The 14,545-nt window shown below is 38.5% G+C and overlaps 1 protein-coding gene across 1 annotated transcript in view; it reads left to right on the forward strand.

Annotated features, from left to right (window-relative positions):
- Positions 1-12,280, forward strand: part of epha5 (EPH receptor A5) — a gene marked incomplete at both ends in the record, with an annotated part of 64,358 nt that extends 52,078 nt beyond the window's left edge. The window contains 6 exons of the mRNA XM_079256573.1: positions 5,990-6,057; positions 6,145-6,286; positions 8,352-8,501; positions 10,061-10,254; positions 11,476-11,640; positions 12,169-12,280. Coding sequence (XP_079112699.1) covers positions 5,990-6,057; positions 6,145-6,286; positions 8,352-8,501; positions 10,061-10,254; positions 11,476-11,640; positions 12,169-12,280 — 831 coding nt within the window. The remainder of the gene's footprint in view (positions 1-5,989; positions 6,058-6,144; positions 6,287-8,351; positions 8,502-10,060; positions 10,255-11,475; positions 11,641-12,168) is intronic.
- Positions 12,281-14,545: the final 2,265 nt, after the last annotated feature.

Genomic DNA, 14,545 nt, shown 5'->3' on the forward strand with positions numbered 1-14,545 from the left:
AGCTGTACTAAAAGGCGAGAATGTGAGAAACAAACAGGAAAGGAGGGAAACTTCTTACTCATGGCTAATTGAGAGTGAAGTTTTAACAGATGTGAAAGAGCCTTTGAATGGTTCAGAAAAAGCAGCATGTTTTTATAGAGATGCCACTCTGTGAATGAAGATGATCAATATGCAAAATAACTCTATCCACCAAAGCTATCAATTGCTCTTCATTTTAGATATTCACGCAGAAACTCACAGATTAATATGCTGTAGTTATGAATGTTTGCATAAAGTCTTTGCTGGTTCGATTCTCTAAAAAAACACAGAGCTGAAGGTCGAAGTTAGCAGGTATAACAGTGGCATCTTTCTCATTTCCAAAAGATAAACCCTTTACTTTTATGTTTGTACAAGCCACAAGAGTGCATCCTCCAGCAGCCGATCCAGTATTTTGCTATCATAATTGAAATTATGCTAATCTGGCCCAGAATTTAATGTCTTTCCTTTCCCTAAATCTTTCCCCTAGTCTTATAAAATGTTATATTTTTAAATTTTTATGTAATTTTGCAAAGAAACGAAGAAAATCATCGCACTCCAGTGCTGTTTGTAAAAGTTGAGAAAAAACAGTGTTGTAAATCAGAGAAGATGCTGTGTGTATGTGCATGGTAAGTGTTTCAAAGTCCAAATATTTGCAAATGCTCTCTTGACCTATATGTTACATGGATCACTTTGCTAGAAAATTTGAAAGTCATGTGCGCACTCCGTACTGAAATGGTGTCTGACCTGTGCAGGCTAGAGTTTACTTCACTGAGAGTAGAAGGCGATGCAAAAATCCTGAAGTGAAGCTTAAATCATACATGAAAAAAGGAGAAAATTCCTGCTGCAGATGGCTAAGAGATGACTGGTGAGGAAGCTGCCCCCTAACAGATCACAGCCTTCAGCTGAATATGATGTTCTCAATGTGATTATATGGAATAGGAGGATGCTGAGAGGCGGTATACAGAGACAGAGCTGTGGTCAGGGGAAAATGCTGACACAACTGTACTCTGAGCCATGGGTAATAAACTTAGATGGCAAAGGGGAAGCAAGGGAGATTGTGGAGCAGCAGGCGAAGAAGCACAGAAAACCCTGTGAAGTAATTACATGGATGGCTGATGTACTGAGGCTAGTATAAATGACACAGTCATGAGGAAACCAGAGGGCTGGACCGGGTCCTGAATTAGCTGTCATTGCTTCGGACAATGCACTATAACTCTCATAAGTCACTCTTTTTTTGGCTTAGCATCACATTTCACATGTAAGTAGGATGTTCTGCTGTGGGTGGATGGAGAAAGTAGTTGTAGTAGTGATGGGAACAGAGGTTGAAACCATTAGAGGAAGTGGAGTGTTCTGCTGTAGCTACATGCAGGCTGTGGAAATGAAGAGTGGATAAGAGGAAGGTTGGAGGGTTCGCCTTTGGATTGGAGGGAGCTGAAGCTTAAACTAACAATGAGAACTGTCACTGGGAGAAAACTAAAGCTCATCTCAAACACGCGCTGCTTTCCATTAATCTGACTGCTACCGAGCGCGTGAGGCACGTGTGTGAATGAGAAACTCTGCTGCTTCTCTGTAACAATCTGCAATGGCAATCTCATAAGGTCTGGCCCTAATATGAGACGGGGTCTGCTTTTTTGCAGAAATAAACGGCAGCATTGTACTTATTTGTGGTTTTTCCTTTTAAGAATTAGCTGCAGGGTCTGAACCGAACTCGGCTGAGAAAGTTTGCTGAATATCCACTGCAGAATTTCAGCTAAAGCTGCAGCGCTTGCTTTCAGGAAGATGGACATGAGTAGCAGACAGTGACAGTAGGGAAAAAAAGCACCTAGGTGAAGTGATTTTTTATTTTTTAATATATATTACACATTACCTGCCACTATTTCCATAAAGTGCAATAAAAACCTTAGTGAGTAAAAGGCCATAAGCAGATCTTGATCACTCCACTTGTTGCGGCAGCTCAAAACTATAGAAAGTGGATATTTGAAGCTGGCTTTATTCACCTCCATTTTGTCAAGCACACTAACAGCTTGCCTTATAGACTGATGTGAACACTTATGGCAATATGACTTAGTGTGTTAAGAAAACTGTGACTCCAGACGGAGTTGGTTTTAGGGCATGCCACAGTTTCTCCTCACACATTTACATCTCTGACGGCAAAGATGTTGTTCCCAGGTGGGGAGAAACATCACAGTTTTCCCGAGGCTCGCACAACATTGCTGCTTGATAAAGTAAATGAGATTGTCATGGTTTTGATAGTGTTATGTTACAGGAAATAATGTAGGAGTTTGGTGTTATATTAAATGCACTCTCCAGTCTCCATCATATTTGGCCATTGAGACACATGCGAAGGTTTCTGAGCGGCGTCATTTTCTCAAACTGCTGAAGCCCCGTGATGTTTTTTATCTGCAGTCTGGAAATGTCTAACATAAGCCTTCCTCAGGGAGTCTTCATTGGGGTAGGATGCTGTCATCATAAGGTGCTGTCTTTATCATGCATATTTATGAAGCAAGTTGAAGTTGTATTAACTTGTCAAAAATTAAAGCTGTTTATATACTTCCCAAATACTGATGAACATAAATACTCCCATGCAACCAAGCATGTGTGTAATTACCCAGAATGTGTTCAGCATTACTATATCTGGCAAATGTTTCCAAATGATGGCAGCATTAGTTCGTGTCAGCTGCTGCTTAATGTGTTTGATGTCTGCTTTAAAATTAGAGGCAGATTTTTCTTTTCTACATAAACTCAAATGGTATCAAATAATTGTAGAAAAATAAAAAAATTCCTTGCAATTTATTGTATTTGTTTATGTTTGATCTGGTACAGAATGAATGTCTAACCAGCCGTCACAAAGGCAGGCAGGGTAAGTTAGATTTGCAAGTGAGTAACGGAGGTGACTTTCAGGGAGATGTGTGTATGTACTGGAGTCAGAAATTTCATAAAGCACACGCTGTGATTTAGGGCAGCGGTGTAACCCTGAGCTCTGATCAGGATTAGAGGGATCTTACATCATGGTTCAGGTCTGCCCCTTTCAGCAAGAGCGCTACTGATGAGGATCTGTAGATATTCACTACGATCTTATGGCAGCTTGTGAAACTGTCATTGAACATAAAGTATTGATTTTTGTTCTGTTACAACTTTCTCTTCTTGTTGTGCACACAGATAGATAATGTTAACAGTGTATGTATAGAAGATGGATTTTGTAATAGCTCTGCTTGATTTGGGATGTGAGTCTTTTTAGTTTCTAACCAAATTTCAGAAATCTTTGTGATAGTATCATCAACTGTTTATATGTAACAAAATCTATTTCTAAATTTCCTTTCATTGAATTTCCAGAATGACAGAAGGATTATTCAAGTGATATAATAGATACAATATACAGTACCTTAAGCTTGCGACATACTCCACAAGAAGAGAGAATATTCTTCTTGTTCTCGAGGCCCTGAGAAGAAAATGACATCATTTTGTTCTCGTGGATTTGGTTAAAGACAGTTCTTGAGGCATCAAGCTGGCAGAACTTTCCTCTCAAGGGACTCCGAGAAGTATTGGATGCTTGGTCGGACATTTAAGGTGGGTCTGGCTAATGCAGAAAAGCATGAAGCAGACAGTTGCTGCTTCACATTTTTGCAGGTTAAACAGATTGTTTTAATAAAACAGCTGCTGGTGGTGAGAAAGTACAAAAACTGTACATTATGAGGCATTTAAACACTCATTGAAATGAAATGACCAGGTTCATTACACGTGGAAGCACAGACAGCAACATGAGTATGAATGGACCACACTTGTTGACCAAAGCTTCTCATGGAGGATGTAACAAGCTTTCAACATCAGGTGAGATTTGACCAACAGTTCTATTCCAAAATGCACACTTACTGACTGTGTGATGAATCGAAATGACTAAATAAGAAAAGTTAAATGTTATTTATACAGAGCTTTTTGTAGATACAAGGTCACAAAGTGCTTTAGAACAATAAAAACATAGAAATCCTGCAACGTTTGGAAGAAAAAAATATAAATACACAGCAGTGCTACCGAGTCTTTTGGAGCTAAAATGCTCGCCTGAACAAATATGTTTTTAAGAGGTTTTTAAAAGCATCTACTGAATCCAGAAAGCGCAGATCCTGGGGAAGCTCATTCCAGAGACAGGGAGTAACAGCTTTAAAGAACAGTCTCCCCGGGTTTTAAAACAGGTTTGTGGGACCATCAACAGGTGGTACCAGGATTTTAAAACAAATACAATATTCAACAGGAAGCCAGTGAAGAGACTTTAATACGGGTTTGATGTGGGTTTTCCTGCTGGTTCTAATCAGTGGCCAACAATAAAGCGGTATAAAAGAGACAAAGAATAGAAGTTATCCATGTGTCATATATACTTTTGCTAATGTTTCTCTCACTCAAATTTAGAATCTCACTTTCCATCAGCTAGCTTTGATCAGATATGAATAATCACAGACACTTAATTCTGCATAGCTTATCAATATGATAAACAGATGGAATGGCTGTACCTGTATGTATGTGTACCAGATCACATGCTGAGTAGACTGATTAAGTTGTAAATAAATGCAAAATGGAAATGGATTACATCAGCTAGTTATCTTGACTAACTACATTCATGCTAACACTAAGTTAACTTGGTTTTAGCTTCTCAGTCTTCTCAGGCTTCTCAAAGCTTAATTACTTTTGAACACGACTTGCTTCATTCATAAGTTGTGCAAGAGAACAGCTGAATTTGTTCTTTCATTTGAAATAAATGACTCCATGAACCATACCCAGTGTGCCACTGTTTTCTTAATTATAGCAGAGTAGGAGCACCTGCATCCATCAGATCCGTCCAACCATCAGCATGGGAGCTGTTGGGTTAAGGAGATGTTTAGCATGTTGTATCTAATCAGGAGGAGCTCTTTTGTGTGAAGCAGCTCTCTTTATTTAAAAAATAGTGGAAAAGATGCTAAATATGCACCTGCATAGGCTGGGCTGTCCATGTAAAAATATATACTTAAGTAGGGTTTGTACATAGCTGACCTATATGTGTTAGCAGTTTTTGTTTTTAAAGTTTACTGGGTAACACTTCCCTCTCCATCTGCAAAAAGCATAAACCCTCCACTTGACCACACTTAATTCCTGCCCTCAGCTCCTCTCTAACATTTTATTTGTAATGGGGGATTAGCATGTCAGATCCTCTTTGGACATCTTCAAATCAACACTTCACTGGTGTCCTTCTCGTGTAGCTCTTCAACAAAACCTCTGTACTCCAGGCACATTTTAGGAACTGAAGCATCCTACAATATAGTTGGCTGCAAACAATTTCTCTGTCACAAACAGGAGCACAAAGGATAGAAGACCAGGTGTTTTTTGTTTTTTGTTTTTTTAAAAGACAGTTCTTGTTTTGTGCTCATTTCACAATTTAAAATTGGACTAGACTGATACATATTTAGGAAATAAATAAGCAAAATAGATTTAGTCTCTAAATAAGAGTATTTTTTCTCCTCAAAATCCTAAAACTGGACCATTAAAGCATAAACAGATTGTGTTTGATTTTGACTTTGGCATGCTGTAGGTGAATTTGCTTTGTGATGATGAGGGCAACGTTAACAAAACAGGAACTGGCTGATTTTAGAGTCCCTATAAAACCATCTCAGCCTTGGAGTTTAGAACCTAAAGAAAAAAAAACTGGATGAGTGGGTTTTTAACCATCATTTTTACTTATTTTAAAATGACATACATCAATATGTGTCCATTTAATGTAGTGAAGAAGCACTGTACTTACTATTCTTCTTGGATGCAAGTGGGTCATCCTGGAAAGTTTGGTATTATACTATATATCTATGTTTTTCTTATTGGCTAATAGTGTTTTTCTATTAGTTACATGTAAAAAAAAAAAAAAAAAAAAAACCCATTCAGTGGCTTAACTAAAGTCAGAATTACATAATTTCATTATAAATGTATTTTCCTGTTTGTCTGTTCTTTTTCACAGAAAAATGATGGTCAGTTTACGGTTATCCAGCTGGTTGGTATGCTGCGTGGCATTGCATCTGGCATGAGGTGCGTACACTCCTGGAACACATTACAAATGTATTGTTCATGCTCAAAGCACATTTTAAATTGTTCTCATTGTGTTAATTAACATAGATACCTGTCTGACATGGGCTATGTCCACCGGGATCTAGCAGCTCGTAATATCCTGGTCAACAGTAACCTTGTATGTAAAGTGTCTGATTTTGGTCTCTCCCGAGTCCTGGAGGATGATCCAGAGGCTGCATACACCACACGGGTAAGGCCGAATGTCCTTAATGTGAATAATGTCATTTCAAGTGACTGTAGATTTAATCACAATGCTTGCTTTGTAAGTTTATATCGTCTAAAATCCATAATTATTCAATTTAGAGCAATAGAAAATCCAGCTGAAGACAAACAAAAGATGTTGTGATTATTTTTATCATCTAATTGTACCAGAGAAAAGATAGCACACTGTCAACTTGAAACATGCACCGTTATATTTAATCTGCTGTTTATTTTCAGCGTGTGTCTGTTGTGTATTGAACTTTGCATTAAGTGGGAAAATCTGACACGGCATAGCCAAATTTCAAGTGTGGTTTTGTGCACTGACACAAAACCACACAAGGATTTAAATTGAGTTGTGTATCCTTGGCTGAGTCCTGTCAGCCAGAGACAGGCTGCTTCCTGCAGGAGGAGGACCAATTAGTACTCGACTCAGTCTCCACAACACTCTATTAGCACCAAGTGTCGCTGCCTCAGCGCTGAATATCCTGTCAGTCACCTCTCCCTTCCAAGCCCCATCTCCTCTTGCTCTTTCTCTCTAGCACTTTTGTGCTCCCCCTTTCCTGACGAGTAAGAATAACATAATTCACATCCTCCAAAATAATCAGAGCCTGAAACATCCTGCTGCTGTGTTCATCAATACTGCATCAAGCTAATTTCACTCCTTGTCAGCTGAAAACATATGCCACATCCTGTGGAACTCGGCAGCCTTCCCGTGAACTTTTCATTTTTATCCTAGCAAAGAAAGGAGAGCCTGATCATGAGGATGAGGAAAATAAGCGCGCAATCTCAGGACCCAGACGATTTTGAGAGGGAGTTTGTTCAAGGAAGTGAAAATTGTCATCACAAATGTGCTACTAAATGGGTATTCATTAGTGGAAGATGTGATGATTTTCAATTTGTGTCACAAAACATTGACTTTTTTTTTGGATGGCTGGAGCTGAATTTATACACTAATTATTTCTGCAAGTATAGCGCAAACCATTGTTACATGGAAATTTTGTAAATCATTGACCGTGTTCATTGGGCCTACTACATATACATATATATATATATATATATACATATATATATATATATATATATATATATATATATATATATATATATATATATATATATATACATATATATATATATATATATATATATATATATATATATATATATATATATATATATACATATATATATATATATATATATATATATACATATATATATACACACACTTATACATATAATTTTTTTTTTTTTTAAAGAAAACAAACAAAATTGCCCCTATATATACTTAGATGTTAGTTTGGTCATTTGGACATTGATATATTTCTAACATGGCAAGTGGTTAAACCTCGAGCTAGATGTGCTGACTTAGCTTCTTATCCAAAACTAGCCAGTTAACGCATTTGCCAACACAGCTGAATATCAAGAAAATGCATCAACACCAGACATAAAAGTCAGCATTTGTACATTAGAAATTCCTTTGCTGCTGAGGGCACGTTGCCCCCCTGCCCCCCTCCTCAGTTTGTTTTTCCCCCCCTTACTGTGAGTTTTGGTCTGCATGAAAATGAAACAAGTTAGAATGCTGAATCAGGTTTTGATGTTATTGAGCCAAGCTTTTCATCTCCTTAGCCATAGCAGAGTTTGTTTATTGTCCATTTAGCAAAAGTTGGCCAGTAAATAGCAGAAGAATAGCTGACCTGTTTGTAATAGCCTTTAGCTTAGTTAGCAGCCCTGGAAATTGCAGTTTCGAATTGCGTTCACACAACTTCCTCTCAAGTCTGTACTGATGGACTTTGTTGCACCAGTCCCATTTGTGGGTTTTGGGTTCTCAGTAATCAGCTAAGCTCTTCTCTCTGCATCTCTGGCAATGCACTGAAGTTCCTGGCAGTGCACTTCTCCTGAGAGATTATACCCACTTCCTGCCAGATCAGGCTTTTGACGGTTACTGTGCACCATCAAAATTTGCTTATCTTGAGTTCAAAATGACAACATATTATAGCTTTAAATCTTTAGATTCAGCACAAATTAGTAAAAATTATTGCATTTTGTAACAGGGCGGGAAGATCCCTATTCGCTGGACGGCTCCAGAGGCAATTGCTTACAGGAAATTCACTTCAGCCAGCGATGTCTGGAGTTATGGCATTGTCATGTGGGAGGTGATGTCATACGGAGAAAGGCCCTACTGGGAGATGTCAAATCAAGACGTAAGTTCCATGACATATTCCGTAATGGCTAAGTGTTTATTTCTCTTAACATTTTTATTATTCTAGTTATTATTATGTTATACGTGTATGTGTGTGTGTGTGTGTGTGTGTGTGTGTATAATATGTATATGTATTTAGTAAAAGTAATTTATTTTTCTAAATAAATTTAGTAAAAATAGCAAAAATTCACAGATCCAAGCATGTAACATTTGAGGCAGATTGCGCCACACATATATACTTGCATCCCACCCACTCACACAGGCAACATATGTGCCCACAGCGCTGGAGTGACCTCTCCATCTCCTGTATCAGACTCCTCCCTCTTCTTGGTTATTAGGCTACCCGTCTCAAACACTGGAGAGGAGTGGGAGAGGATGGAAGATGAGGATGAGAGGAAAGGAGAGGAGAAGGCGTTTGATGTTTAATTGAAAGCGTTATGCTGGATTTTCTCTGATCTACACAAGAAAGTACCGGCTCTCACATTCTTTCTCTAAGCTGTCTCCTTCTGTTTCCCATTCCCCCACTCTCAGTTCTCACTCTTGTCCCCTCTCGTAGCTCCAAAATGTGATCTCTGTATCTACTCGTTCTTGCTTCTCTTCCGCCCTTTCTGTCCTGCTCCTTCGTCAGTCTCTGATCTTTCCTCCCTGCCAGTTTGCTGAAGTGTAGTTCTTCTCCCCCTCAGCACGCAGTGATGATTGATGCTGTGCATCTCTCTTTTGCCTTAGCTGGTGTGTATGCATGCACGCTCCCATACACATGCATTTCTATTGGCGTGCTATCGCGTTGGTCTTTTTTCTGAGAATTTAACTCCAGTAAAGTCGGTCATGAACTCAACAAATCAATTCCCTGCGGTGGCTTGCATTGGCAGAGCCATGCTGAAAACTCCAGCTTGCTTTCCACTGCAGGGTCTAACGAAAAGAGCTAAGGTTTATTTATTATTCATCTAACACCCCTTCCAAAAAACAGAAAAAAAAATCTCTGATTTTGTGCTGCATTTTCTCACAATTAACTGGACCATGCTGCAGATGGAATAAACAAATGTATAAATGTTATGTTGCTCAATCTTTGACGTGGGCGTTGTTTGCTTCTTGCTAACTTGATGGAAGTGGGCATTTGAGGTCAGATAGAGAACAGGTGCAACACTTTTGCAAGTATCAGGATTGAGGATCTTGCCCAGGAGAACTCAATTACAAAGTAGCATTACCGTACTGAAGTGTGTCGCAGTCCTGCTGTGGAAAAGTTATTACTAGCCCACTTTCAAAACATGTGTCCTCCATGCTTTAAAATATGTCCATCCTGCACATTTTGATGGTATACTTATTGACAGATAAAGTGTAAATTCTTGAAATTGATGGATCATTATATTATTTTCAACATTGAAAATTTAGAAGCATGTATTATTATTATTATTATTATTATTATCTGTTAAAAGCAATGGGAAAAAATATCTCAAGTTTCTTTTCTTTTAATTGAAAAACATTTATTTTATTTACCCTAAGGTAATGTACAATTGCATACATTTTTGGAAGAACTAACCACCTGTCTTCCTCTGTCTACAGGTAATAAAAGCAGTGGAGGAGAGCTATAGGTTGCCAGGTCCCATGGACTGCCCTGAGGCCCTGTACCACCTGATGATGGACTGCTGGCAGCGAGAACGCAGCAGCCGCCCCAAGTTTGATGAGATTGTTTGTCTACTTGACAAACTTATTCGGAACCCTAGCTCATTAAAAAAGCTGGTCAACTCCTCACACAGGTACTCCCGAACTTCAAGTGGCACATTCAGACTATTTCAGCTTGAGAAAGCATTGTGTTGCGATGGGAAATTAAAATCTATACTGAAGACTAAGTTATTTTAGTTCAACACAAAAAGTCAGTTATTACATTTAAGGACACTAATGATAATGTTGATTCTAAATATTATAGTTATCTTAATTTCTAAACAATAAGACAGTGTGAGGGTCCTCTACTTCTGCTTAAATTCTGCCTAATGTGAGATTATCTTCATTTTCTCACCACAAGATAATGCAGAATTTAAATATTATAGTCACACTTTCCCAGATACTTAAAGATAACTGTTGAACCCTGAAAGTGCTGTATAATCATTTTCCTATTCATTCTAATGTAAATTGAACCCAGCACTCAAAGCCTATAGACTCATCATCATTTAAATGAAGCTTAAGTAGTCTCTGTTGAAGTGTGGCTGAATAATTAAATCAGGATGGACATTGTCTCTTGCAGCTCTAAGTCAGTAGAGGCATGAATAAACGCGGCTCAGTGGGGTTCCCTTTGATTTTCATACATTTCAGTGATCTATTAGTGTTTCCACTGCTTTGTGTGTGCGTTGCATCAATATATGATGGAATGAAGTGGTTTAAGAGCTGTGAAGCAGCCTTTTTTTTTTCCAGACACCTCATAACCCTGCTTTCTTTGCTTAGATAATGAAATAATGTCAGCTCTTAAGTGGACGTCTCATATAATCTGAAAAGGAGAATGCTTGATATATCCCTTCCATATCTAATAGCCTTGCAATGACATATGACAGTTGTCAAGATTAAAGGGACACGAGCAAGGCCAGTCCTTTTTCCCACACCAGCCTCATGTTCCTGCTGTAGTGTGGAAAATATTGTTAGCTACTGTGAATATTTCATTTAATAGCATGGGGAGTTCTATTTGTCAGCATGAGGAGTGAGCTGAATGACAAAGAGTTTTGGGCAGGAAAGCATTTTCAGCTGTGTGTGATGGTGCATAACTAGCATTACCAGTGAAGCCTCACAGGTAAACTGTCAGGACCGTTGTGTTCGTCTGAGGGCTCGAAGATGGATGTGCGAATCCAGCTTGCATTTTTCACAATAATGATGCCCAAAAAACATTGTTTAATCTAGTTTATCTTCATCCTGTCAGTCATAGATGGTGTTTAAAGGATTCTAGTACAATTACAATCTTTCTCTTTCTGTTATCTCCATCTGCGCACTAGGGTTTCCAACCTGTTAGTGGAGCATGCTTGTGCAGAGGGAGACTGCAGCACTCGAAGCCAGACTGTTGGAGAGTGGCTAGATTCCATCAAGATGGGGCGTTACACCGAACTCTTCATGGAGGGAGGCTACTCCTCACTGGAAACGGTGGCTCAGATGACATCAGAGTAAGACCACCTACATACAAACATACAGGTTTAGGTATATTCCTCTAGTTCTGAAACATTTATCTTTCTTTTGCCTCTTCAGTTCCATGTTAGTCTTGTTTTCTTTCTTTGCAAATGCAGCATTTTGTCAAAATGCAATGTTCAATGCAAAATGAAAATATGGGATTAAGATTGCAAGTTAAAAATTTGTAGAACACTGAGATTTTAAACAGATGGATGCACAGCTATAGAAAATCAGCATGACATGCATATGTAAATCAGTGATCCATAAACTTCCATAACAACTTTTTTTATTGTTTAGGCTAGGACATAGTATGTAAGCTTCAGAGGGATTTGCATATTGACCTCGCTGAAAATAAAACTGCTATTGAAAATCAAGCTTTCTAACACACTGATAATCCATTTTTCTATTTAAGTTTTCATTTTATTTGAATCTCTTCAGCAAAAGAAAGTAGTCTTGTTTTAAGCTTTCTTGAAAATAGTGACGTTTTGTGCTGTTTTTTTCTTTTTGTTGTATTTTTTTTTTAGGGACCTTCGAAGAGTAGGAGTGAACTTGGCTGGACATCAGAAAAAAATTATCACAAGTATTCAGGAGATGAGAGTCCATATGAATAACACTAACTCTGCTGTAAACATCTGATACACATGTACAGTCATGCACACATCCATACATCCATACCTGCACATACGTAAATACAATATATGGACCTAGTATGTAATCAAAGAACTGTTGGACCTTGAACGGCTTAGCACTTTCTGCGGACAACGGAGACGCAGTGCTCTGTGGACCTGCACTGGATGATCCACAATCGGCTGGTTTTTGTGTGTGGAGTTTGCATGTGGCGTCACTGGAGATAATTGACATTGCAGCTCTAAAACCAAACGGATCTGGACTGAGTGGTGCTACGTGGAAGAGAATGAAGATGGTGATCTGAACTGAACTCATGGGATGCTTTAATTCTAGTTGTTCCCGTTCTGCGAACCGAAAAGGGATTCTTACATTCTTTGCACTGCTTGGATTCTCCCAGCTACAACATGAAACAAAGACCATACAGCTGACCCTTCACCTTTTTGGTTGCATCTCTGTGGGAGTTTCATTAAAGTGGCTCAGACTGAACTTTTTTAACCTGTCTCAGGTGAACTGAGCCCAGATGATCAGAACAGAACTAACTTGTTTTATGGTAATTGTCTCTGGAAGTGCATTTCCATTAGGAGCCGTTGGACTGAACAACATCGTTAGGCAGGGACCAAGAGCATAATCTTTATTATTGTATCTTTGTTATGTCATTTTGATGGGATTTGCTTTTTTATTTTGCTTTCTTTGAGGCACAAAACTTCAGCTGCAATCATACTGCACACCTGATGTAAAATCTAGGTTCACATTTGCTGTTATATACTTATCTTCAAAAGCTAATACAAGGCAGAAGACAATATTTTTGTTTAAGATGCTGAATTTTAAGGTTCTCAATAAGGTTAAATAAAAGTGCGTTTTAAACGATCAAAATGTTTAGGTGTAAGGAGACTAAAGAAGCTCTTATGACTGAATGTATAACAATAGTAGAATGTGGCAATAGGCATTCTGGTCCTTAAAACTGGCCTTTGGATAAAGCCACAGATTGTAAAACATTCAACTGTTTAGAAATTTCCACAAAGATCTTGAGGATCTTTTACAAGACTCACCTAACTATCAAAATTATGTGGTTTCTAATTGACAGCTGCTTCATTAACTGGATACTTCATGCAAGTTGTAGTGACACCTGAAATCAGATGCAGGGAACATTTGTCCAGTTTCTAACAACACCTCATAACTTGCATAGTTTACTTCAGACTCAGTCAATCTAATTGTAAGATAAAACTGGAACCTTTGCTCAGAGACCCCTCCTTTCCACTTGGACTCTTCAATCTCCATGCAGGTCACACATTTTATTTCAGATGGAAATGCTGCTTCCACTACAACTACACAGGACCAGTTAATCTAGAGGAGTTCTGTTATGGGAAAAGTTAGTCTATAATCAAGCTGCCTCTCATAACATAAGTCATCCTTTCTGAGAGAGTCTTTAATGGGACCATTTACTGGTTTTTCTCTTGGAACATCCACAAGGCTTCCAAAGCCGCTTTCTCCAGTCAAGAGTTCACTCATTTCTTCAACAAGCCTTCACTGAGAACCAACAACCTTCAGGTACCACAGAAAACCCTCAGTAATCTGTTTCGTTCACCAGGCTGCCAAGCATCACACACACACACACACACACACACACACACACACACACACACACACACACACACACACCCATCTGCCACACCGTAATAAACCTCACTCTAACAGGACTGCTGAAAATACGGAGGCAATATAGATCAACTTGATAATCATTTATTTATTTATACTGGTGGAAAAAAAAATAGCAAAAATTTATGTGTATAGTTTGTTTCCTTATAATACTCTCTTGGACTACTGGAGCAGCTTTGCCTATATGTCTTTCATGTATATAATGTATTATAAATTTAAAGCAGGGAGCATTGTTCTTCTGTCTACCATCATTTGGACTAGTTGGTATTGATCGTGCATCTCGGAGTAGTACACGTAAAGAAACTTTGAAAATCTGCATTTCCATTTACAAAGCTGAACCTCTTGATGGGGGCAACCAGCACGTGTCCCATGTAAGGGTTCATCGTAAAGATGTGAAGAAATATTGTTTATTTTACATTGTCGATGACTGCTTCGGTGACAATTTTGGTGCAAGACCTAAATATTTTCACTGATCCTAAACGAGGCAACATGTGCTCTGCCTGAACAAGTATGGAATACAGATGCACAGGGACTATATTGTTTCAGGCTAAAGATACAAAAAGAATGATGTCAGTGATCAAGCTTCTCTTTGGTATTGAATCATTGCTACTCTGTGCT

This window comes from Telmatherina bonti (assembly GCF_933228915.1).
Source record: "Telmatherina bonti genome assembly, chromosome: 17".
Classification (NCBI taxonomy): domain Eukaryota; kingdom Metazoa; phylum Chordata; class Actinopteri; order Atheriniformes; family Telmatherinidae; genus Telmatherina; species Telmatherina bonti.